This window comes from Somniosus microcephalus, chromosome 28, assembly GCF_052327205.1.
Source record: "Somniosus microcephalus isolate GS21.2 chromosome 28, FLI_Smic_1.0, whole genome shotgun sequence".
NCBI classification, from domain to species: Eukaryota; Metazoa; Chordata; class Chondrichthyes; order Squaliformes; family Somniosidae; genus Somniosus; species Somniosus microcephalus.
The window spans coordinates 9,858,967-9,882,977 of record NC_141014.1 but is presented as its reverse complement, the minus strand read 5'-3'; the positions used below and the strand labels follow the sequence as shown (position 1 = coordinate 9,882,977).

At 47.1% G+C, this 24,011-nt stretch overlaps 1 protein-coding gene across 3 annotated transcripts in view; it reads right to left on the bottom strand.

The window, feature by feature from the left end:
- The window catches only part of serhl (serine hydrolase like), a 65,640-nt gene that overhangs the window by 28,607 nt on the left and 13,022 nt on the right, over positions 1 to 24,011 (bottom strand). For 2 of the 3 annotated variants that reach the window (XM_085969447.1, XM_085969448.1), the window contains exons 4-10: positions 18,705 to 18,818; positions 16,354 to 16,395; positions 12,520 to 12,539; positions 11,507 to 11,581; positions 6,984 to 7,087; positions 1,132 to 1,211; positions 139 to 173 (exon numbers count right to left, since the gene is read on the bottom strand). In XM_085969447.1, the coding sequence (XP_085825573.1) occupies positions 139 to 173; positions 1,132 to 1,211; positions 6,984 to 7,087; positions 11,507 to 11,581; positions 12,520 to 12,539; positions 16,354 to 16,395; positions 18,705 to 18,818 (470 nt within the window). The remainder of the gene's footprint in view (positions 1 to 138; positions 174 to 1,131; positions 1,212 to 6,983; positions 7,088 to 11,506; positions 11,582 to 12,519; positions 12,540 to 16,353; positions 16,396 to 18,704; positions 18,819 to 24,011) is intronic. The other variant, XM_085969451.1, reaches the window with a different exon arrangement.

The window sequence follows — 24,011 nt, the reverse complement described above, 5'->3', positions numbered from 1 at the left end:
CCCACGAGGGGAAACATCCTCTCTGCATCTACCCTGTCGCCTACACAAGGGGCCATCCACAAAGGGTGAAAAACAGAAGGAAGTGATGCCCCAATTAGTCACAACTATTGGATTAACTGAAATTAATAGAAAACTCACCAGATTGATCCTTAAATCTCTGGTGAAGGCAAGACCTTAAAAGAAAGACACGTAATCAGAAACATATAAATGCATTTCTCAATCCCTCTACCGCTGGACAGGTGCCTCTGCTAGCATTCATGCATCTCTCTCTATCAGAAACCCTCGAAAGACAATTACAGTTTAGGAAGGATCGTGCTGTAAAGATACTTTCAAAAGAAAGAATTTGTATTTATATAGCACCTTTCACATCCTCAGGACGTCTTAAAGCGCTTCACAGCCAATGAAGTACTTTTGAAGTGTAGTCACTGTTGTAATGTGGGGAAATGCAGCAGCCAATTTGCGCTCAGCAAACAGCAATTAGATAAATGAGTAGATAATCTGTTTTTAGTGATGTTGGTTGAGGGATAAAATGCTGACCAGGATACAGTGGGAAAACTCCCCTGCTCTTCTTCGAATAGTGGACATAGGTCTTCACAGCTGCCCTTTCCTCTTTGCTGCAGGAGACTCCAAACTGATCACATGGCCGTGGAATGGAGTCCTTCACAACTTAGCTTCCACCGGGCCTTCTCCCCTGCTCGCCTTGAGCAGGAGAGGTGCATTTCTACAGCACCTTTCACGATGTCCCAAAATACGTTGCAGCCAATGAAGTACTTTTGAAGCGTAGTCACTGTTGTAATGTAGGAAACACGGCAGCCAATTTGCGCACAGCAAGCTCCCACAAACAGCAATGAGATAAGTGAGCGGATAATCTGTTTTTTAGTGGTGGCAATAGCAGTTGATCAGGAAAGTCAAACACATTTCTCTCCCTGGTGGAGCCAGGTCCAACTACATGGGAAAGAAATGTGTAATGGGGCTTGCAAAGGAGAGGGGGGTGGGGTGGGGGGGTGGAAAACAAGCATTTCCTCCCCCAGTTTCCTGCTCCTATTGTGACTGCACTGGGGCAAAGGTCTTAATAAAGTAATCAAATAAAGGTTCACAATCAGCTACTCTCATTGTGCAGCCTAACTGTACCTCCAGGTACCTCAGTAGATCCCCGCTGAAGCAGAATTTTGCCACTTTCCTCTGATATCGATTCGTTTCCCAGCAAAAGCCTGAAGAGTAAGAGAGAGGTTGGTTTAAGAGAAGAACAGAGAATCTGAAAAGTACAATACACGCTGGACAACATTGACGCACAGAAGAACATACGGTTGGTCTTTCTCTACTTTGCGTAGTGATCTCAACCAGCACGCTCCTGAATGTACAACAGCTTGTGGAGATCAGAATTACCACCTGGTGGATAGTCTACAGCTGTCATCCACTTGCAACAACAACTTGCATTTATAGGGTGACTTAAGAAAACTACTAGGCACTTGGTCTAAGCGTTAAACAAAGCTTTAATCTACTGTTTTTCAACATGGAGATCTAGTTGTGTCATAGATACATAGATACATAGAAGATAGGAGCAGGAGTAGGCCATTCGGCCCTTCGTGCCTGCTCCGCCATTTAATGAGATCATGGCTGATCCTTTAATTCAGTATCCCGTCCCCGCCTTCTCTCCGTAACCCTTAACCCCTTTTGCCCGTAGAAATATATCTAATTCCCTCTTAAATATATTTAATGAGCTGGCATACACTGCCCTCTGTGGCAATGAGTTCCACAGGTTCACCACTCTCTGAGTGAAGAAATTCCCCCTCATCTCTGTCCTAAATGGTTTAGCCCTTATCCTTAAATTATGTCCTCTAGTTCTGTTCTCACCCGCCAAGGGAAACATTCCTTCTGCATCCAGTCTGTCTAGACCTGTCAGAATTTTATACACTTCTATGAGGTCCCCTCTCAATCTTCTAAACTCCAGTGTGTACATCCCTAAACTACATAGTTCCTTTACTAGTTCCTGTTAAAGAATGTCCTGAGCAAGCTGTGCCCATGGCCGAGTATTTATACTCTCCCTGGACAGCGCCACCAGCAGGCCGCCCAGTATTATTTCATAAGTCATTTCCACATGAATGACAAGATTCATGTCATAGGGTACAGTTACTGTAGTTAAACACCCCAAGGCAGTTCACAGAGACGTAACGACCACAGGAGATGTTGTGCCCAATTCTGGGCACCACACCTTAGGAAGGATGTGCAGGGGGAGCAGAGATTTACTAGAATGGTACCAGGGATGAAGGACTTCAGTTACGTGGAGAGACAGGAGAAGCTGGGGTTGGAGCAGAGAAGGTTAAGAGGAGATTTAATAGAGGGGTTTAAAATCATGAAGGGTTTTGATAGAGTAAATAAAGAGAAACTGGTTCCACTGGTAGAAGGGTCAGTAACCAGAGGACACAGATTTAAGGTAATGGGCAAAAGAACCAGAGGGGAGATGAGGAGAATATTTTTGATGCAGCGAGTTATGATAACCTGGAAATCACTGCCTGCAAGGGTGACAGAAGCAGATTCAATAATAACTTTCAAAAGAGAATTGGTTAAATGCTTGAAAAGGAGAAAACTGCAGGGCTGTGGGGAAAGAGCAGGGGAGTGGGACTAATTGGCTCGCTCTTTCAAAGAGCTGGCACAGCCTCCTTCTGTGTTGTAAGGCTCTATCTATCTATATAAGCGGTTGGTTTGTCTGTCTGCCCGCTATACACTCAAAAGTTATAGAGCGTACCTACACGTATGTTATATCAAAAGAAAGGTTATGATCAGGGGAGTCTAATAGGCATATTTACTTTTTGGTCAGACAAAAATTGTTCGGACAGTAGACAAAAAACGTTCAAAAATCCGCTCATTAGCGGTTGAGAGAGGGGACAGACAGGAGCAGGGAGAGGGACAGAGAGAGGGTCAGGGAGGGAAAGAGTGACACAGAGCGCGGGAGCGGCAGCACCCAGCCATAAACCGCGCGGCCCAAAAAAGCCCTGGCAACGCCGGGCCCCCCCAGCTAGTGATTCTATATAGGAGGCTTGTTCAAAGGGATGGGTTTTAAGGAGGGTCATAAAGGAGGAGAAGGTGGAGGGGTTTAGGGAAGAAATTCCAGAGTATGTGACCTAGGCGGTTGAAGACATGACCGCCAATAGTAGGGCAAAGGGAGGCGGGGGTGCACAAAAGGCCAGAGTTCAAAGGGGGGAAAGATTGTAGGGTTGGAGCATGTTACAGATATAGGGAGAGGCAAGGCAAGGCCATGATGGGATTTAAACCCTCTCATTTTAAATCCCTTCATGGCCTTGCCTCCTTTGAGACCCTCCTTAAAACCCACCCCTTCGAAAAAGGATTTGGTGGCCGATGGTACGGAAGTGGAAGTAGATGATCTTTGTGGACTGAGGAGGAGGATCTGGTTGGTAGCTCCACTCAAGGTTGGATAGGATGCCGAGGTTGCAGTTTGGTTCAGCGGGCGGGTTGGCGACTGGAATTGATGGCAAGGGTTTGAAGTTTGTGGCGGGGGCCAAAGATGATGGCTTTGGTCTTTCCAATATAAAGACTAGCATTTATTTCCATAGCGCCTTCCATGACCTCAGGACTCCAAAGTGCTTTACAGCCAATGAAGTACTTTTGAAGTGTAGTCACTGTTGTAATGTAGGAAAGGCTGGAGGAAATACAGGAAACTTTTTTTTATCCGGCACGGACGGGACCGACGTGGTGCCGGTTCATCAAAAATTCCGGATAACCGAAAGCTATAGTAAAAGATACGGAGCTGAGAGCTCCGTATAAAGCAACAAACCCTGTTGCTTAGCAACAGGTTCAGAACAATGGCCACAAGTTGCAAGCGTCTCTGTAGCTTAGCAACAGCTGCAGCCACACCCTTGCACAGCAACAGATGGAGGAAGGCAAGTAATAAAAGTTACCTGAACCTACTCCTGAATTTTGCCGGTTAACCGAGATTTCCGGTTATTTAGGTGCCGGTAAATCGAAAGTTTCCTGTAGTGACTCATCCAGGACTGGATTCGGACAATCAGTCGGACAACACAGAGGCAGTGAAGGGGTCCAGAGAAGTGTTGGCGAGGTGGAGCTGGGTGGCGTCAGCGTGCACGTAGAAGCTGAGCCCCATTTCTGTGGATGACGTCACCAAAGGGCAGCATGTAGATGAGGAGGAGGAGAGGGGCATGGGTAGATCCTTGGAGGACTCCAGTGTAGGGGCAGAAGAGGAGCCGTTGCTGCAATCAGATAGGTAAGAGTGGAACCACATTAGGGTAGCCCTGCTTAGCTGCACGATGGGGGGGCAGAGGCATTGGAGGAGGATGGTGTGCTTGACCATGTCAAAGGCAGGGGTTGAGGAGGACGAAGGGGGCTGGTATGCCATGGTCAGATTTATAGAGGATACAAAATAGAGATCCAACGGATGGTTCATACGATGTCATAAATAAGGACAAAGCTTATGTTTGTAAAATGGAACCCTGAAACTGCATTCATATCTCAAGTACACTGACACCCATCCATTTAGCGGTTCCCTTCCTCACGGAGAGATCTGTTACGACTACAGCAATGCATGATGATAATTCCCAGGTAAAATCTTTCAGCCCATCAAGATTCTGACCTCACACTTCAAAGTGTCACACTGTTACAGAAACAAAACAACCTTCAATGAGGAGGGGAAAAAAATCTAGCCATTTCATGTTTTTTTTTACACTTTGGTCAGGGGGGCCAGGGATTTGCAAGCATCCGCCAATCTATGGAGAGCAACCATTTCAGGATGTGACGAAGCCAAAGGAGACGCTAAGTGACCTCAGGATGTGCCTACTTAAAGCAAATAGGTTTTGTGACCTTAGAGACAGGAAAAATTATACACAACTCCATCTTAGCAGCAGAATAACACACGGTGTGTCACATGGGGCAATGCCGCTGTCCTCGTAAAACATTACCTCCTCAGACTCACCGTGAGTAGTGCCACAGGGCTCCACCAAGTTTTTACAAAATCTAATGGAAGTGAAGTGAACTGTCCTTATTACGTAGGCCTGTTTTTTTCCCCTGAAATTAGTCGCCCCGGCAATGGCTACATTCAGGGCTGCCCAATTTTACAAAGGGGACCTCAAACAGGCCCCCTATTTGCAGACGCACAAGGCATCGCAATTGTGTGGGCCAGGCTGCATGGACCAGAAGGGCTTTTCCTGTCCATCACTGTTCACATCCCACCAAATCTTGCTACTGGAATTGTTTTATTTTGAGAAATTGAGTTGACAACATTAAAACCCTTTTTATAGATTCCTAACCTGCTCTGTGAGCAGACGCGTGATTGGCTCCATACTCTACACTTCGCAGAATCATAGAAATTTACAGCACAGGAGGAGACCATTCGGCCCATCGTGTCTGTGCCGGCCGATAAAGAGCTATCCAGCTCTTGGTCCGTAACCTTGTAGGTGGCAGCACTTCAAGTGCGTACACAAGTACTTTTTAAATGTGATTAGGGTTTCTGTAACTTCTATAGTTACAGCCAGTGAAATTGGAGATTAAGACACAAATTCAAATCCTGTTCTAATATAGAATACATAATATATGGCCTGCTACTGATTCATAAAATGTCAATCCGATGCCCAAACTTTCTTCAGTGAAAGTGTATTTCTAGAATTCATATTATCCTCTTACTCTTCATACTCTCCTCCACGTGCCTGGCTGAGTCCAAAGGTTGTGGGTTCAAGCCCCACTTGAGCACGTAATTTAGGCTGACACTTCAGGGCGGTACTGCGGGAGTGCTGTATTGTCAGAGGTTCCGTCTTTCAGAGGAGACGCTGAAGTGGGGACCCATCTGTCTGCTCAGGTGCATGTAAAAGATTCCACGGCCACGATTAGAAGACGACCAGGGAGATCTGCCCTCCTGTCCCGGCCAACCTTTACCAACATTAAGTGGTCAATCACCTCATTTACTGTTTGTGGGATCTTCTTGTGTGCAAATTGGCTACTGCGAGTGCCTACACTGAAGTGTATAAGATTCTGAGGGGGATTAACAGGGTAGATGCTGAGAGGCTGTTTCCCCTGGCTGGAGAGTCTAGAACTAGGGGGCATAGTCTCAGGATAAGGGGTCGGCCATTTTAAAAAGACTTGCATTTATATAGCGCCTTTCACGACCACCAGACATCCCAAAGCGCTTTACAGCCAATGAAGTATTTTAGAACTGTAGTCACTGTTGTAATGTAGGAAACGTGGCAGCCAATTTGAGCACAGCAAGCTCCCACAAACACCAGTGCGATAATGACCACATAATCTGATTTAGTGATGTTGGTTGAGGGATAAATATTGTCCAGGACACCGGGGAGAACTCCCCTGCTCTTCTTCGAAATAGTGGCCATGGGATCTTTTACGTCCACCTGAGGGAGCAGACCTCAGTTTAACGTCTCATCTGAAAGACGGCACCTCCGACAGTGCAGCACTCCCTCAGCACTGCACTGGAGTGTCAGCCTAGGTTTTTGTGCTCAAGTCTCTGGAGTGGGGCTTGAACCCACGACCTTCTGACTCAGAGGTGAGAGTGCTGCCCACTGAGCCACGGCTGACACATTTTAGGATGGAGATGAGATATTTTTTTACACTCAAAGGGTTGTGAATCTTTGGAATTCTCTACCCCAGAGGGCTGTGGATGCTCAGTCGTTGAGTATATTCAAGGCTGAGAGCGATAGATTTTTGGACTTTAGAGGAATCAAGAGATATGGGGATTGGGCGGGAAAGTGGAGTTGAGGTCGAAGATCTGCCATGATCTTACTGAATGGCGGAGCAGGCTCGAGGTGCTGTATAGCCGACTCCTGCTCCTATTTCTTTTGGTCTTATAACAGTGGCTGCGCTTCAGAAGTAACGTGAAGCTCTTGGGACATCCCAAGGACGTGAAAGGCACGATATAAATGCAAGTTCTTCCTCATTAGTACACCAGGCCATGCCAGAAAACAATTTGACCCGTTCCTAATTCTAGTCATAGTACCAGTACCAACCTCTTCAGAGCTGCCTCAGGAGTATACACTCTGGGGGAACCCTGCTCCTTCTCCAGCTTTATAAGATCGTTGATCGCTTTCTGAAGTTGTTCCGGCACAGTGTTCTGGTAATTAAAACAAAGTATTTTATAATGACACAGTTTAGCACAAGCACTCTTAACCTGGCAAAACCCAGCTCTGCTCTCCTTTCTGTACATACCACACTCAGCTCCCTTTCTGACAGAGTGTAATCCAGATCCTTGTGATTCAAGCAGCGAGAGGGTCATATCTGGTTAAATTGATTTTGACTCGGGTGGATTTATGACTAAACGCTATTCCTGGGGACATCATCTGCAGACATGCTCGCAGCTTCCACGTGTTGGCCGATGACGCCCAGCTCAACCTCTCCACCGCCTCTCTCTCGATCCTTCAACTGCCTCTGTGCTGTCAGATTGTTTGTGTCGACATCAAGTCTTGAAGAAGTCGTAACTACCTCCAGCTGAACATCGAGAAGACTGAAGCCATCGTCTCCTGCAACTTCCACACCGTTTCCACCGGCCTGGGCCAGGTTGCACCAGATCACAGAATTACACAAAGGTTATAACACCGAATAAGGTCGTTTGGCTTAATCTGTCCACGTTGGTGTTTAGCCTCCGCACCACCAATAGTCCTATTTCCACGTGCCTGCTCAGTTTCCATATTCCTTTACTTCCCCTCTTCTTCAACCTATTCTTAAATGTTGATGTGGTCTCTGTTCAACCATTAATGCCAGAAGTGCATTCCACAGCCTCACAACCCGCTTGCGTATAAAGGTTTCTCCTGTTCTCTATCCCAACTCTTTTAATCTTACATCTATGTCCCCTTGTTCTAGACCTCTTAAATCACTGGAAACACTCTGTTAGTATCTAATCTGTCCCAACTGACCAAATCACCCCGTAATTTCCTCTGTTCTAACGAAAATTGCCACCAACTCCATTCCCCGCCTGGGCTATCATTTGAGGTTGAAGCAGAACATTCACAATCTTGGCATCCTGTTCGACCCTGAGCGGAGCTGTAAACCCCATATCCCATCCACCTCAAAGTCAATCTACCTCCACCACTGCTCCCTCCGCCTCTACCTCAGCTTCTCCAACGCTGAGACTTTGATACAAACCCTCGTCCCCTCCAGACTCGCCTACTCTTAATACTCTGCTTATGGAGGGTGGAGGATGGGAACCCAACAAACTTCAGCTTGTCCAAAACTCAGCTGCCTGTATCCTGTCCTGCACTAAGTCTTGCTTGTGCATCACCCTGCCCTCTCTGACCCACATTGGCTCCTCGTCCCCAGCACAATTACTATTAAAATCCTCATTCTCATCTTGAACTCCCCTGTCCCACCCTATCCCTGCCACCTCCTCTAGCGCTACATTACCTCGAACACTCAGTTCCTCTGACTCTGGCCTCTTGTGCATCTCCCCTCCTCACCACTGGTGTCAAAATCTTCAGCCGCCTGGGTCCTACTCTCTGGCATTCCCGTCCTGCCTCTCCACCTCGCTCGTCTCCTTTAAAAATGATCTCAAGACCCAGGGAAGTGGCTTTGAGCCCAAGATCAGCCATGATCTTACTGAATGGCAGAGCAGGCTCGAGGAGCCAAGTGGCCTATTCCTGCTCCTATTTCTTATGTTCTTATCTCCCCAGCAAGCTGTACGAAAGGTTGATATTTAAAGATATTTAGTAGACGAGAATCATATACAGGAAACTTTTTTTTAAAATCCGGCACTGACGGGACCGACGTGGTGCCGGTTCATCAAAAATTCCGGATCACCGAGCACTATAGTAAAAGATACGGAGAGCTGAGAGCTCCGTATAAAGCAACAAACCCTGTTGCTTAGCAACAGGTTCAGAACAATGGGCAAAAGTTACAAGTGTCTCTGTAGCTTAGCAACAGCTGCAGCCACACCCTTGCACAGCAACACATGGAGGAAGGCAAGTAATATGAAGTATGAACCTACTCCTGAATTTTGCCGGTTAACCGAGATTTCCGGTTATTTAGGTGCCGATAAATCGAAAGTTTCCTGTATGTATAACTTCAAGTGTAGCCATTAACCAAATAATATTACCCATAATTACTCCTGGGTAACTAAAAAGCTGAGACTTGTTCAAAATGCAGCTGTGAAGCAGTTTTGACTAAGTTTTGATAACAAACAGCCATAGACTGCGAGTGAAGGTTAAATTGCTAAAAAAAAATATTATGATGCTAAGTAGAAATTAGAATTTGCTTACCAAAACTAATTGCAACGATATTTAAAAAATAATTAGCATAAGGACATAAAATGAGAGAGATCATGGAGATAAGGTATTTATCTGGTAGATTAAAGTGAAATAGTTTGGATACCTCAAGACTAGTGAAACAGCGCTGATATGGGCCCTTGGTATAAAGGCCTTGTACCAGGGAAGCTAGAAATGAAAGAGATAAAGTAAATTCCAATGGGGTGAAAAACTATAAACAAGATAACACTGAACATGGTAAAGTTGGTGGAAAAATACTGGAAAGGCAGGATGCTACCTTAGTCTGAGTGACAATGGTATTTTGACCATTAGAACCAATTCTAAAAGGTGATTTTGTTGAAGACCATATATGGACACTGGCCAAACCAACTGTTGATAAGAAAAGGGTTAAAACCTCGATACTCAAAGAACAACTTCACACAGACGCACTGCGAGAACAAAGGAACAGACTTAAGACGATGTCATCTGTGTCCGAGAGGTTCCAGAGACCTAGGACTGCGAGCTACTCATTAAAACTATCGCCTAATATTAAGTATATTATGCTGTATGCTTAATAAATCTTGATCTATTGCTCAAACATACTGGCTGCTGCCTATTGGTGTCTTGTCCAAGAACTCAGAGATCGTTAAGATCTTACAAATCTGTTGGTCATCCTCCTAACCTCTCCCTTCCTGGCATGGTGTCCATTTACCCTTTGGTTATTTGTGAAGAGTCTTGGGATGTTGCTTACCTTAAAGCCCTACATCAATGCAAAATTATTGCTGCAAATGCTGGTCCAGCTCCCAATATATCCTTGGACCATGTCATTCACAACTCCTTCATTTCTGTCTCTCCCCTCCTTCATTTCTCCATCCGCCCCCATCATGTCTGTCTTTCTCTACCACCCCTGCCTCACTTTCTCTTCTGTCTCTCTTGCTTTTATGACTTCCCTTTCTTACTCTTCCATTTCTTACTCTTCCATTTTTACTTCTCTCTGCAACAGTGGACAGGTTTGAGGCAGTAACCTCGGGACTGAGCTGCGAGGGTGGGTTCGAGGTGGGTTGGTGGCTACGGAGTGCAGGACATGATGGGAATGGATGTCGGAGATGAACTCGCTGCCACAGGGAGTGGTTGAGGCGACTAGTATAGATGCATTTAAGGGGAAACTAGAGAAGCACATGAGGCAGAAGGGAATTGAGGGTTATGCTGATAGAGTGAGGCGAGCTAGGATGGGAGGAGGCTCGAGTGGAGCATAAACGCCGGCATGGACTGGTTGGGCCGAATGGCCTGTTTCTGTGCTGTATATTTTATATGTAAATCTGCCACATGCTGCCGGGGGGCGGGGTCCTGAAAGTTGGATACTAAGGGAGGCACCCTCAGTCTCGGGCTTTGAGATGCGGGTCAGTTAGTTGCTCCCAGTTGAACTATCCTACTGCCCACTTGAACTATCCTACTGCCCACTCAGCCACAGCACAGAGTCACAACGTGGACTAAAACACTGCTGCTGGGAGCAGAAGCAGCAGTTCAACCCGGTGCTCTGCTACGGAGAACGCCGACAGCACTGTCTGTGAATTTTTTAACTGCCCCCATCCAGCTGGGAGATTAGCTGTGTTTGTTGACATGGGGAAGCAAGCAAGACTTGCATTTATTTAGCGCCTTTCACGACCTCAGGACGTCTCAAAGCACTTTACCAATAGAGTACTTTTTGAAGTGTAGTCACTGTTGTAATGTAGGAAACGCTGCAGCCAATTTACGCACAGCAAGCTCCCACAAACACCAATGTGATAATGACCAGGTCATGTGTTTTAGTGATGTTGATTGAGGGATAAATATTGGCCAGGACACCAGGGAGTACTCTCCTGCTCTTCCTCAAAATAGTGCCATAGGATCTTTTACGCCCACCCGAGAGAGCAGACGGGACCTCAGTTTAATGTCTCATCCGAAAGACGGCACCTCCGACAGTGCAGCACCCCTGCAGTACTGCACTGGAGTGTCAGCCTAGATTTTTGTGCTCAAGTCTCTGGAGTGGGACTTGAACCCACAACCTTGACTCGGAGGCATGAGTGCCACCCACTGAGCCACGGCTGACACGGCAACAGGTGAAGGGAAATCAATACATGGCACTCCACATACCAGATAATCTGACGGACTGGATTTAGCCAAGAGACAGAGCTGGAGACAGCTCTTGTGTGTGTGTAGCACTCTGAGCTAACTGTTATTTCGCGTGTAACACAATCCCAACTTACTTTTATCCTGCGCGTATTTATATATTGCTAAAAAAAAAGAATAAAACTTACATTAGCAATCGGATAAAACCCATATCCATCCAGTACAATCAGCTTATCCACCATCTGAGGGAAAATTGAGCAGAACTACAAACAAGAGCAGAGGTTAGCAAATCAGAAAGAAAAGGGACTCCGTTATTACTGTCTTCAATGCACTATGTACATGGACACTGTTGCATGTCTACAATATATTTATTTCTGTACATTACCTATCTATATATTAAAAACTTGCTTCCCCGTCCACATTACTCGTTTCATAGACATAGAAACATAGTTTCCTGTGTCACGATCTTTGACTAATGGTTTGCCATCAACATTTACATAATAGAAAAACCCGATATCAACATTTGCCTGTCACGCTGTAATGAGAAACCTCCCACCACTGTTGCTGCACCTCCCTCTCCCACAGGCTCTGCTACCCACAGAACTCATCAGAGCATCAAAACAATCCAACAAACTTCTTGCCCAAACATGTTTAAGGGTTTTTTTTTTGGAAGGCTGGGCTTGCCCCTCCCGCTTTATTTAGAAACTGAAATGGCCCCCACTACATCTGCTGTCAGGGTCCCACGCCCAAAATGTCTACTCAATGACTTTGCTCTCAGTGCCTGGGTCCTGCTGACCCTGATGCCACAATGCTCTTTTTATCAACTGTGTTGCCTTGATGGATTGTTTTGTATATTATTAACAAGAGGCACTTGTTCTTCCCGATCTGGTCCCCAGCCAGGTGGGCAGCCAGTCAACATGCAGCCTCCACGAGAGTCACACCCTTTAGCACCTAGACCAAGCACCGGGGCAAAGCCTAAGCCCAGCAGGACACATTAACGTCGCTGCCGTTCCTTGGTCTCCGCTCCCTGGGTCATCCGCAGCCCCAGACACCGAACGAAGCTCACTTACTCCCTCAGCCTATGATGGCTACTACACCACAGATACTACGAAAGTAAAGTCTCTCAGTGCAAGCAACCACAGAGCAATTGCAAAATTAAATCTGCGGCTTATTTTAAAAAGATTGCAGACTCAGCACTCACCAGCCCGCCAACATTGCCCCCTGAAAAAGAACCATGGAAAATGTTAATACCGGATATAGGATTACATTGCGTCCACAGCACAGAAACAGACCATTCGGCCCTATTGGCCTGTGCCGGTGATTATGCTCCACAGGAATCTCCTCCCACTCTACTTCATCTAACCCCATTAGCATATCCTTCTATTCCTTTCTCCCTCGTGTGTTTATCCAGCTTCCCTTTAAATGTATCTATGCTATTCGTCTGAACTGGTCCTTGTGGCAGCGAGTTCCACATTCTCATCACTCTCTGGGTAAAGAAGTTTCTCCTGAATTCCCTATTGGATTTATTGGTGACTGTCTTATATTTATGGCCCCTATTTCTGGATTCCCCACAAGTGGAAACATTTACCCTATTAAACACCTTCATAATTTGAAAGACCTCTATCAGGTCACCCCTCAGCCTTCTCTTTTCTAGAGAAAAGAGCCCCAGCCTTTCCTGATGTATACAGAAATAGATATTTCTTCCACAATCTTCTCCCTCATCCCTCTTTTTTTCCCCTGACGATCAGAGCTCACGGTGAGGTACAGTTCCACGGGCAGTGGTGGCCCTCTGGTATCCCACCATTCTCCACGGTACATTCCACCATGGGGAATATCACAGGCAAGCCAGATCCTGTTCGTACCCACCGCTCACACGCAGCGGAGGTCACTGGGCTGTGATCAAGAGCCGAGCTGATGCTGATTTTTACCCTCCCTGTTCAGTGGCCAATTGTAACGCCCTGATTGATACCCTGGCTGGGATCTGCTAACTCAACCTAGAAAAGGGTGGAAATCTGTAACTTTCTGACTCACAACATGGCCAAGCATTTACACAGAGCCATCACGGGAGCCTCCCTGCTACCATTCACTTTTTAAATGGTCGCGACGTTAACCTGATGCCCTTTCTGCCTGCTTAGGTGGATGTAAAAGATTCCTTGCCTATTTCAAGAGGAGCAGAGAGTTCTCCCGACATCCTGACCAACATCACCGACTGGTCACACTTATCTCATTCACCGTTAGTGGGATCTTGCTGTGTACAAACTGGCTGCTGCGTTTGCTCACAGAACAGTGACTGCACCTTAAAAGAAATCCCTTCAGATTGAAACACCAAGGTTGTGAAAAGCGCTATAGAAAAGGCAAGATTCTTTCCTTTCTGTAGTAGCAGTGAGGTACAGTGGAGGTAATACTCGGACGTCAATAGGCTTTTGGGGTAACAATAGCTCGTCCATGTGGTAAAGGGAGAATGGCCCCCACCCGGTTTGGTTTCAGGATCGGACACGTACGAATTGCCTGCTGCCAGAGAATTCCCATTACAAATTCACATCACTCCCACCTGTCCAGGGGTGACTCTCAGTTACAGGAGACATCCGCAAATTGTAATTAACATTTCTCGGCACATTACGTACCATAAAAGCCTGTCTATTGAGAAAGATTTGCATTTATACAGCATCTTTCACAAACTTCAGGACGTCCCAAAGCGCTTTACAGCCAATTAATACTTTTTAAAGTGTAGTCACCGTTGCAATGTAGGAAACATGGCAACCAATAAACCGATTCCCACAAACAAAACAATGACCGGACAATCTGGTTTTTAGTTTATTTTTTTTAATTCGTTTTTTATGGGATGTGGGCGTCGCTGGCAAGGCCAGCATTTATTGCCCATCCCTAATTGCCCTTGAGAAGGTGGTGGTGAGCCGCCTTCTTGAACCGCTGCAGTCCGTGTGGTGAAGTTACTCCCACAGCGCTGTTAGGGAGGGAGTTCCAGGATTTTGACCCAGCCACGATGAAGGATCAGCGATATATTTCCCAGTCAGGATGGTGTGTGACTTGGAGGGGAGCTTGGAGGTGGTGGTGTTCCCATGCGCCTGCTGCCCTTGTCCTTCTAGGTGGAAGAGGTCGTGGGTTTGGGAGGGGCTGCTGAAGAAACCTTGGCGAGTTGCTGCAGTGCATCTTGTAGATGGTACACACTGCAGCCACGGTACGCCGGTGGTGGAGGGAGTGAATGTTTAAGGTGGTGGATGGGGTGCCAATCAAGTGGGCTGCTTTGTCCTGGATGGTATTCAGCTTCTTGAGTGTTGTTGGAGCTGCACTCATCCAGGCAAGTGGTGAGTATTCCATCACGTTCCTTACTTGTGCCTTGTAGATGGTGGAAAGGCTTTGGGGAGTCAGGAGGTGAGACACTCGCCGCAGAATACCCAGCCTCTGACCTGCTCTTGTTGCCACAGTATTTATGTGGTTGGTCCAGTTAAGTTTCTGGTCAATGGTGACCCCCAGAATGTTGGTGGTGGGGGATTCGGCGATGGTAATGCCATTGAATGTCAAGGGGCGGTGGTTAGACTCTCGCTTGTTGAAGATGGTCATTACCTGGCACTTCTGTGGCGCGAATGTTACCTGCCACTTATCAGCCCAAGCCTGAATGTCATCCAGGTCTTGTTGCATGCGGGCATGGACTACTTCATTATCTGAAGAGTTGTGAATGGCACTGAGCACTGTGCAGTCATCAGCAAACATCCCCATTTCTGACCTTATGTTGGAGGGAAGGTCATTGATGAAGCAGCTGAGGATGGTTGGGCCTAGGACACTGCCCTGAGGAACTCCTGCAACGATGTCCTGGGGCTGTGATGATTGACCTCCAACCACCACAACCATCTTCCTTGGCGCTAGGTATGACTCCAGCCAGTGGAGAGTTTCCCCCCCCGATTCCCATTGACTTCAGTTGACTAGGGTTCCTTGATGCCACACTCAGTGCTGCCTTGATGTCAAGGGCAGTCATTCTCACCTCACCTCTGGAATTCAGCTCCTTTGTCCATGTTTGGACCAAGGCTGTAATGAGGTCAGGAGCCGAGTGGTCCTAGTGGAACCCAAACTGGGCATCGGTGAGCAGGTTATTGGTGATGTTGGTTGATGGATAAATATTGGCCAGGACACCAGGGATAATGCTTCTGGCCTTCAAAATATTGCCATGGGATCTTTTACATCCACCCAAGAGGGCAGACGGGGCCTTGGCTTAACATCTGATCCGAAAGACGGTCCCTCCGACAGTGCAGCACTCCCTCAGCATTGCAACCGAGTGTCAGCCTAGACTATATGCTCAAGTCGCTGGAGTGGGGCTTGAACCGAGGGAGTGCTGTATTGTTGGAGATGCTGTCTTTCAGATGAGACGTTGAACCGAGGACCCGTCTGCGCTCTCAGGTGGACATAAAAGCGCCAGTGGCACTGTTTCGAAGAAGAGCAGGGGAGTTCTCCCCGGTGTCCTGGGGCCAATATTTATCCCTCAATCAACATCACTAAAACAGATGATCTCGTTATGATTACTGACATGAATCTTGTCATTCACGTGGAAATGACTTATGAAATGATACTGGGCGGCCTGCTGGTGGCGCTGTCCAGGGAGAGTTTAAATACTCGGGCATGGGCCCAGCTTGCTCAGGGCATTCTTTAACAGGAACTAGTGAAGGACACAACTCGATCTCCATGTTGAAAAACAGTTGATTAAAGCCTTGTTTAATACTCGGACCGAGTGCCTAGTAGTTTTCTTACGTCAATCACATTGCTGTTTGTGGGAGCTTGCTGTGTGCAAATGAGCTGCCTCGATTCCTACATTACAACAGTGACTACACTTCAAAAAGTACTTCATTGGCTGTAAAGCGCTTTGAGACGTCCGGTGGTCGTGAAAGGCGCTATAGAAATGCAAGTCTTTCTTTCTTTTGGTCTCTAAGCCCGCGTCACCTGAAGACTACACTTGGTCTGGACTTGTGCACGTTAACGCCACGTGGTGGTATTATTATTATTAATTAAAGAAAGGATGCTCGCTTACCCATGCTGTGGCTCAAGATGGTGAATTTATCCCAGTTTAAGGCTGCAATAATAAAATGAAATGAAATCAGGACACCGACACGTTTGAAGTTTGCATTTCTCGTCAACTTCCAACCCTCCTCTTCTGCAGGCGTTGCCCCTTCACCGGGGCGCTGATGTTAGCTTGGCATTTTCACCAAGTGCCCATGAGCGAGCCTCGGCATGGAGTGCTGCAGACTATTCGACTGTGGGAGGCATCACAGAGCCTGTCCTCGCCCTCCATCCACCTGCAGCCAGCAGTGGTCATTAAGACGGCGATGGGAGGGGGATCTCCGCTGATGTTTCACTCCAAAATCAAGGGGCGCCGAATCCTTTATTCACGGACCTTCTAAATGGTGCCTCCTCCATACTTCTGGTTGAAAAACAATTGATGCTATCATTTAAAAAAAAATTTTTAAACTTGCATTTATATTTCACCACCTCAGGACGTCCCAAAGCACTTTACAACCAATGAAGTACTTTTTTTGAAGTGTAGTCGCTGTTGTAATGGAGGAAACGCGACAGCCAATTTGCACACAGCAAGATCCCACAAACAGCAATGTGATAATGACCAGGTAATCTGTTTTTGGTGTCGGTTGAGGGACAAATATTGACCAGGACACCGGGGAGAACTCCCCTGCTCTTCTTCGAACTAGTGCCATGTGATCTTTTACACCCGAGGGGGCAGGCAGGGCCTCGGTTCGATGTCTCAAAAGGAGGACAGGATATAGAAACATAGAAGATAGGAGCAGGAGTAGGCCATTCGGCCCCTCGAGCCTGCTCCGCCATTCAATGAGATCATGGCTGATCATCCAAATTCAGTACCCTGTCCCTGCCTTCTCCCCATATCCCTTGATCCCTTTAGCCTTAAGAAATATATCTAACTCCTTCTTGAATATATTTAATGAATTGGTCTCAACTGTCTTCTGTGGCAGAGAATGCCACAGGTTCACCACTCTCTGGGTGAAGAAATTCCTCCTCATTTCAGTCCTAAATGGCTTACCCCTTATCCTTAGACTATGACCCCTGGTTCTGGACTCCCCGGCCATCATAAACATCCTTCCTGCATCTAGTCTGTCCAGGCCTGACAGAATTTTATAGGTTTCGATGAGATCCCCTCTCAATCTTCTAAACTCCAGTGAGTGTAATCCCAATCGACACAATCTCTCCTCATACGTCATTCCTGCCATCCCAGGTATCAGCCTGGTGAATCTTCGCTGCACTCCTTCCATGGCAAGAACGTCCTTCCTCAGGTAAGGCGACCAAAACTGCACACAATACTCAAGGTGCGGTCTCACTAAGGCCCTGTACAACTGTAGCAAGACATCCTTGTTCCTGTACTCGAACCCTCTTGCTACAAAGGCCAACATACCATTTGCCTTCTTAACCGCCTGCTGCACCTGCATGCTTACCTTCAGCGACTGGTGCACCTTCTCCAACAGTGCAGCGGAGTGTCAGCCTGGATTATGGGCTGAAGTCTGCCCCCTCGGGTAGATGCTATAGGTCCACGGCACTATTCAAAGAAGAGCACTGGGCTTCTCCCCGGTGTCCTGGCCAATATTTATCCCTCAATCAACATAGCAAAACCAGATTATCTGGTCATTTATCTCACTGCAGTTTGTGGGATCTTGCTGAGCGCAAATTGGCTGCTGTGTTTCCTACATTACAACAGTGACTAGACTTCAGAAGTGCTTCATTGGCTGTAAAGCACTTTGGGACGTCCTGAGGTTGTGAAAGGCGCTAAATAAATGCAAGTCTTTTTTTTAAGAAATAAGAACAGAAAATGCTGGAAATAATCAGGAGGTCAGGCAGCATCTGTGGAGAGAGAAACAGAGTTAACGTTTCAGGTCGATGACCCTTCGTCAGAACGTTCTGACGAAAGGTCATCGACCTGAAACGTTAGCTTTGTTTCTCTCTCCACAGATGCTCCCTGACCTCCTGATTATTTCCAGCATTTTCTGTTTTTATTTCAGATTTCCAGCATCCGCAGTATTTTGCTTTTGTCTTTTTTTTTTAAAGAAGCAACTTAACCAATTAAATCTATCTCTCTCTGTCAAACCAATGTCCACAATTGTACATCTTCTGGTGATCGACATTTGGCTGATTTTCCCATCCCCGGAGCACGGAGGCAGACTGCAGCATCCCGTTTGCCTCCTGGACCAGCGTCAGCACAGGACATGGGCTGACCCTGGCCTCGCCAGGCCTCAGCGACGCGCCACCCATGTCGCAGCAGGAGCCACCTGCAGGGGCGGAGGGAAGGAGTTACGTCCTCGAGACTGGATTCGCTGTTCCCACCAACTCCGTTAAAGCCCCGCTCACGGAACTGAAACCTACCGTCCGCTATTCTCCGCACGTCAGAGATGTATTCGGTGAAGTAATAGGGAATGCCGGGGGGCCGGTGTGAGGAAACACCGTGGCCGGGAAAGTCCATCGCCACGTAATAAAAATCTGAAAGAGGAAACAGCAGTCACCGCACGTTTTCTCTGCAGAACAATTATTTTTCTTTGTCGAATGACATTCACTTCCTCAGGTTGAGCCCAACGACAGCCACAAGTCAGGAGTGTGATGGAATACTCTCCACTTGCCTGGATGAGTGCAGCTCCAACAACACTCAAGAAACTCGACACCATCCAAGACAAAGCAGCCCGCTTGATCGCCACCCCATCCACCACCTTAAACATCCACTCCCTCCACCACCGGCGCACCGTGGCTGCAGTGTGTACCATCTACAAGATGCACTGCAGCAACTCGCCAAGGCTTCTTCAGCAGCACCTCCCAAACCCGCGACCTCTTCCACCTAGAAGGACAAGGGCAGCAGGCGCATGGGAACACCACCACCTCCAAGTTCCCCGCCAAGTCACACACCATCCTGACTGGGAAATATATTGGCCGTTCCTTCATCGTCGCTGGGTCAAAATCCTGGAACTCCCTCCCTAACGGCACTGTGGGAGCACCTTCACCACACGGACTGCAGCGGTTCAAGGCGGCAGCTCACCACCACCTTCTCAAGGGCAACTAGGGATGGGCAATAAATGCTGGCCTTGTCAGCGACACCCACATCCCATAAAAAACGAATCCTGGGGCACCATTTCAACTGGCTGAGGTGGACAATTTTCCAAGGTATTTCCCGCGATGTTCTCTCTAAGCCTCGCGCCCGTGCAGCCGCACGGTAATCTGCAAGGTCCTGCGCAGGCCGCTCACAAGCTTTTCCGTTTGAAATACCGCACATGCGCAGAAATTTAAAGGGACCCCGCAAACAACAAAGACAATCTAGAGGGAAGATTGGTGTCATGTCATTTCCCTGGCTGTGTAACTGCAATAGATTCACTCGGATGTTACCAGGACTGAGAGGTTCTACCAACCAGGAAAGGCTGAGGGGGTCGTGGATAACACGTTTGATGAGGTGGTCACACCGCAGGTAAGGGCTGCACAGGCAGAAGGGAAATGGGTGACCATCAGGCAGAGCAGTAGAGGCAGGCAGGTAGTGCAGGGGACCCCTGTGGCCATCCCCCTCTCAAACAGGTATACCGATTTGGATACTGTTGAGGGGAATGACTTACCAGAGGAAGGCAGCAGCAGCCAGCTTCCCGGCACCAGGGGTGCTTCTGCTGCTCAGAAAGGGAGGAAAAAGAGTGGGAGAGCAATAGTGGTAGGGGATTCTATCGTAAGGGGAACAGATAGGCGTTTCTGTGGCCGTAGACGTGACTCCAGGATGGTTTGTTGCCTCCCTGATGCCAGGGTCAAGGATGTCACTGAACGGCTGCAGGGCATTCTGAAGGGGGAGGGTGAACAGTCAGAGGTCGTGGTTCACATTGGGACCAATGACATGGGTAGGAAGAGGGATGAGGTCCTGCAGCAAGAATTTAGGGAGCTAGGTAGCAGATTAAAGAGCAGGACCTCAAAGGTTGTAATCTCTGGATTACTCCCGGTGCCACGTGCTAGTGAGTATAGGAATAGGAGGATAGAGCAGATGAATGTGTGGCTAAAGAGTTGGTGCAGGAGGGAGGGCTTTAGTTTCCTGGATCACTGGGCCTGCTTCTGGGGAAGGTGGGACTTGTACAAGTAGGACAGGTTGCACCTGAACCAGAGCGGGACAAATATCCTTGCGGGGAGGTTTGCTAGCACTGTTCGGGGGGGTTTAAACTAAAATGGCAGGGGGTTGGGAACCTGAGCAGGGAGACAGAGGAAAGGGAAACAGGGATAAAAGCAAAAGATAGGAAGGAGAAAAACAAAAGTGGCAGTCAGAGAAATCAACGGTTTAAATCAAACGTGGCCACAGTAAATAATAATTCTAATAGGTCTAAGAGCGTTAAAAAAACAAGCCTGAAGGCTTTCTGTCTTAATGCGAGGAGCATTTGTAATAAGGTGGACGAATTGGCTGCGCAAATAGAAGTAAACGAATATGATTTGGTTGGGATTACGGAAACGTGGCTCAAGGATGGCCAAGACTGGGAACTCAACATCCAGGGGTATTCGATATTCAGGAAAGATAGGCAAAAAGGAAAGGGAGGTGGGGTAGCATTACTGGTTAAAGAAGGGATTAATACAATTGTAATGAAGGATATTAGCTCTGATGATGTGGAATCTGTATGGGTAGAATTGAGAAATACCAAGGGGAAAAAAACATTAGTGGGAGTGGTATACAGACCTCCCAACAGTAAGGCGGAGGTTGGGGATGGCATGAAAAGGGAAATTAAAGAAGCGTGCAATAAGGGCACAGCAGTCATCATGGGTGACTTTAATCTACATATAGATTGGGCCAACCAAATTAGTAACAATACTGTGGAGGAGGAATTCCTGGAGTGTTTACGGGATGGTTTCCTGGATCAATATGTCGAGGAACCAACCAGAGATCAGGCCATCTTAGACTGGGTATTATGTAATGAGAAAGGATTAATTAGCAATCTTGTTGTACGAGGCCCCTTGGGTCTGAGCGATCATAATATGATCGAATTCTTCATTAAGATGGAGAATGAAGTAGTTGACTCAGAGACTAGGGTCCTCAATTTAAATAAAGGAAACTACGATGGTCTGAGGAGCGAGTTGGGTAGGATTGATTGGGGAATGGCACTCAAAGGGTTGACGGTGGATAGGCAATGGCAAACATTCAAAGACCAAATGGATGAGCTACGGAATTTGTTCATCCCAGTTTGGCATAAAAATAAAACAAAAAAGGTGACTCAACCGTGGCTAACAAGGGAAATTAGGGATAGCATAAGATCCAAGGAGACGACATATAAATTGGCCAGAAAAAGCAGTAATCCTGAGGATTGGGAGCAGTTTAGGATTCAACAAAGGAGGACAAAGGGATTAATTAAGAAAGGGGAAATAGAATATGAGAGTAAGCTAGCAGAGAACATAAAAACTGACTGTAAAAGCTTTTATAGATATGTGAAGAGAAAAAGATTGGTGAAGTCAAGCGTAGGTCCCTTGCAGTCAGAATCAGGGGAATTTATAATGGGAAACAAAGAAATGGCAGACCAACTAAATTCATACTTTGGTTCTGTCTTCACAAAGGAGGACACAAATAACCTCCCAGAGATGCCAGGGAACATAGGGCCTGATGAAAGGGTGGAACTGAAAGAAATCAGTATTTGTAGGGAAATGGTGTTAGGAAAATTGATGGGACTGAAGGCCGATAAGTCCCCAGGGCCTGATGGTCTACATCCCAGGGTACTCAAGGAAGTGGCCCTAGAAATAGTAGATGCATTGCTGGTCATCTTCCAGAACTCGATAGACTCTGGAACGGTACCCATGGATTGGAGTGTAGCTAATGTTACCCCACTATTCAAAAAAGGTGGTAGAGAAAAAGCGGGGAATTATAGACCGGTAAGCCTGACATCGGTAGTGGGGAAAATGCTAGAATCTATTATAAAAGATGTAATAACAGAGCACTTGGTAAGCAGTGACAGGATCGGACAAAGTCAACATGGATTTACAAAAGGTAAATCATGCTTGGCTAATCTACTGGAATTTTTTGAGGATGTAACTGGTAAAATAGATAAGGGAGAACCAGTGGATGTGGTGTATTTGGACTTTCAGAAGGCTTTCGATAAGGTCCCACATAAGAGATTAGCGTGCAAAATTAAGGCACATGGGATTGGGGGCAAGGTATTGACTTGGATAGAGAACTGGTTGGCGGACAGAAAGCAAAGAGTTGGAATAAACGGGTCGTTTTCCGAGTGGCAGGCAGTGACTTGTGGGGTACCGCAAGGATCGGTCCTAGGGCCCCAGCTGTTCACAATATATATTAATGATCTGGACGAGGGAATTGGATGTAATATCTCCAAATTTGCAGACGACACAAAGCTGGGTGGGAGGGTAAGCTGTGAGGAGGATGTCAAGAAACTCCAGTACGATTTGGACAGATTGAGTGATTGGGCAGAAACATGGCAAATGCACTATAATGTGGATAAATGTGAGGTTAGCCACTTTGGTGGCAAAAACAGGAAGGCAGATTATTATTTGAATGGCAATAGATTGGGAGAAGGGGAAGTGCAAAGAGGCCTGGGTGTTCTTGTGCACCAGTCGCTGAAGGTAAGCATGCAGGTGCAGCAGGCGGTTAAGAAGGCAAATGGTATGTTGGCCTTCATAGCAAGAGGGTTCGAGTACAGGAACAAGGATGTCTTGCTACAGTTGTACAGGGCCTTGGTGAGACCGCACCTTGAGTATTGTGTGCAGTTTTGGTCGCCTTACCTGAGGAAGGACGTACTTGCCATGGAAGGAGTGCAGCGAAGATTCACCAGGCTGATACCTGGGATGGCAGGAATGACGTATGAGGAGAGATTGTGTCGATTGGGCTTATACTCACTGGAGTTTAGAAGATTGAGAGGGGATCTCATCGAAACCTATAAAATCCTGTCAGGCCTGGACAGACTAGATGCAGGAAGGATGTTTATGATGGCCGGGGAGTCCAGAACCAGGGGTCATAGTCTAAGGATAAGGGGTAAGCCATTTAGGACTGAAATGAGGAGGAATTTCTTCACCCAGAGAGTGGTGAACCTGTGGAATTCTCTGCCACAGAGGGCGGTGGAGGCCAGTTCATTAAATATATTCAAAAAGGAGTTGGGTATATTTCTTAAGGCTAAAGGGATCAAGGGATATGGGGTGAAGGCAGGGACAGGGTACTGAATTTGGATGATCAGCCATGATCTCATTGAATGGCGGAGCAGGCTCGAAGGGCTGAATGGCCTACTCCTGCTCCTATCTTCTATGTTTCTATGTTTTCTCTCTGTCTGGTGTCAGCCACTGGCTCAGTGGGTAGTGCGCTCGCCTGAGTCAGAAGGTCGTGGGTTCAAGTCCCACTCTAGAGACTTGAGCACAAAAATCCCGGCTGACACTCCTGTGCAGCACTGAGGGAGTGCCGCACTGTCAGAGCATAGAAACATACACATAGAAGATAGGAGCAGGAGTAGGCCATTCGGCCCCTCGAGCCTGCTCCGCCATTCAATGCGATCGTGGCTGATCATCCAAATTCAGTACCCGGTCCCTGCTTTCTCTCCATATCCCTTGATCCCTTTAGCCTTAAGAAATATATCCAACTCCTTCTTGAATATATTTAATGAATTGGCCTCTACTGCCTTCTGTGGTAGAGAATTCCACAGGTTCACCACTCTCTGGGTGAAGAAATTCCTCCTCATT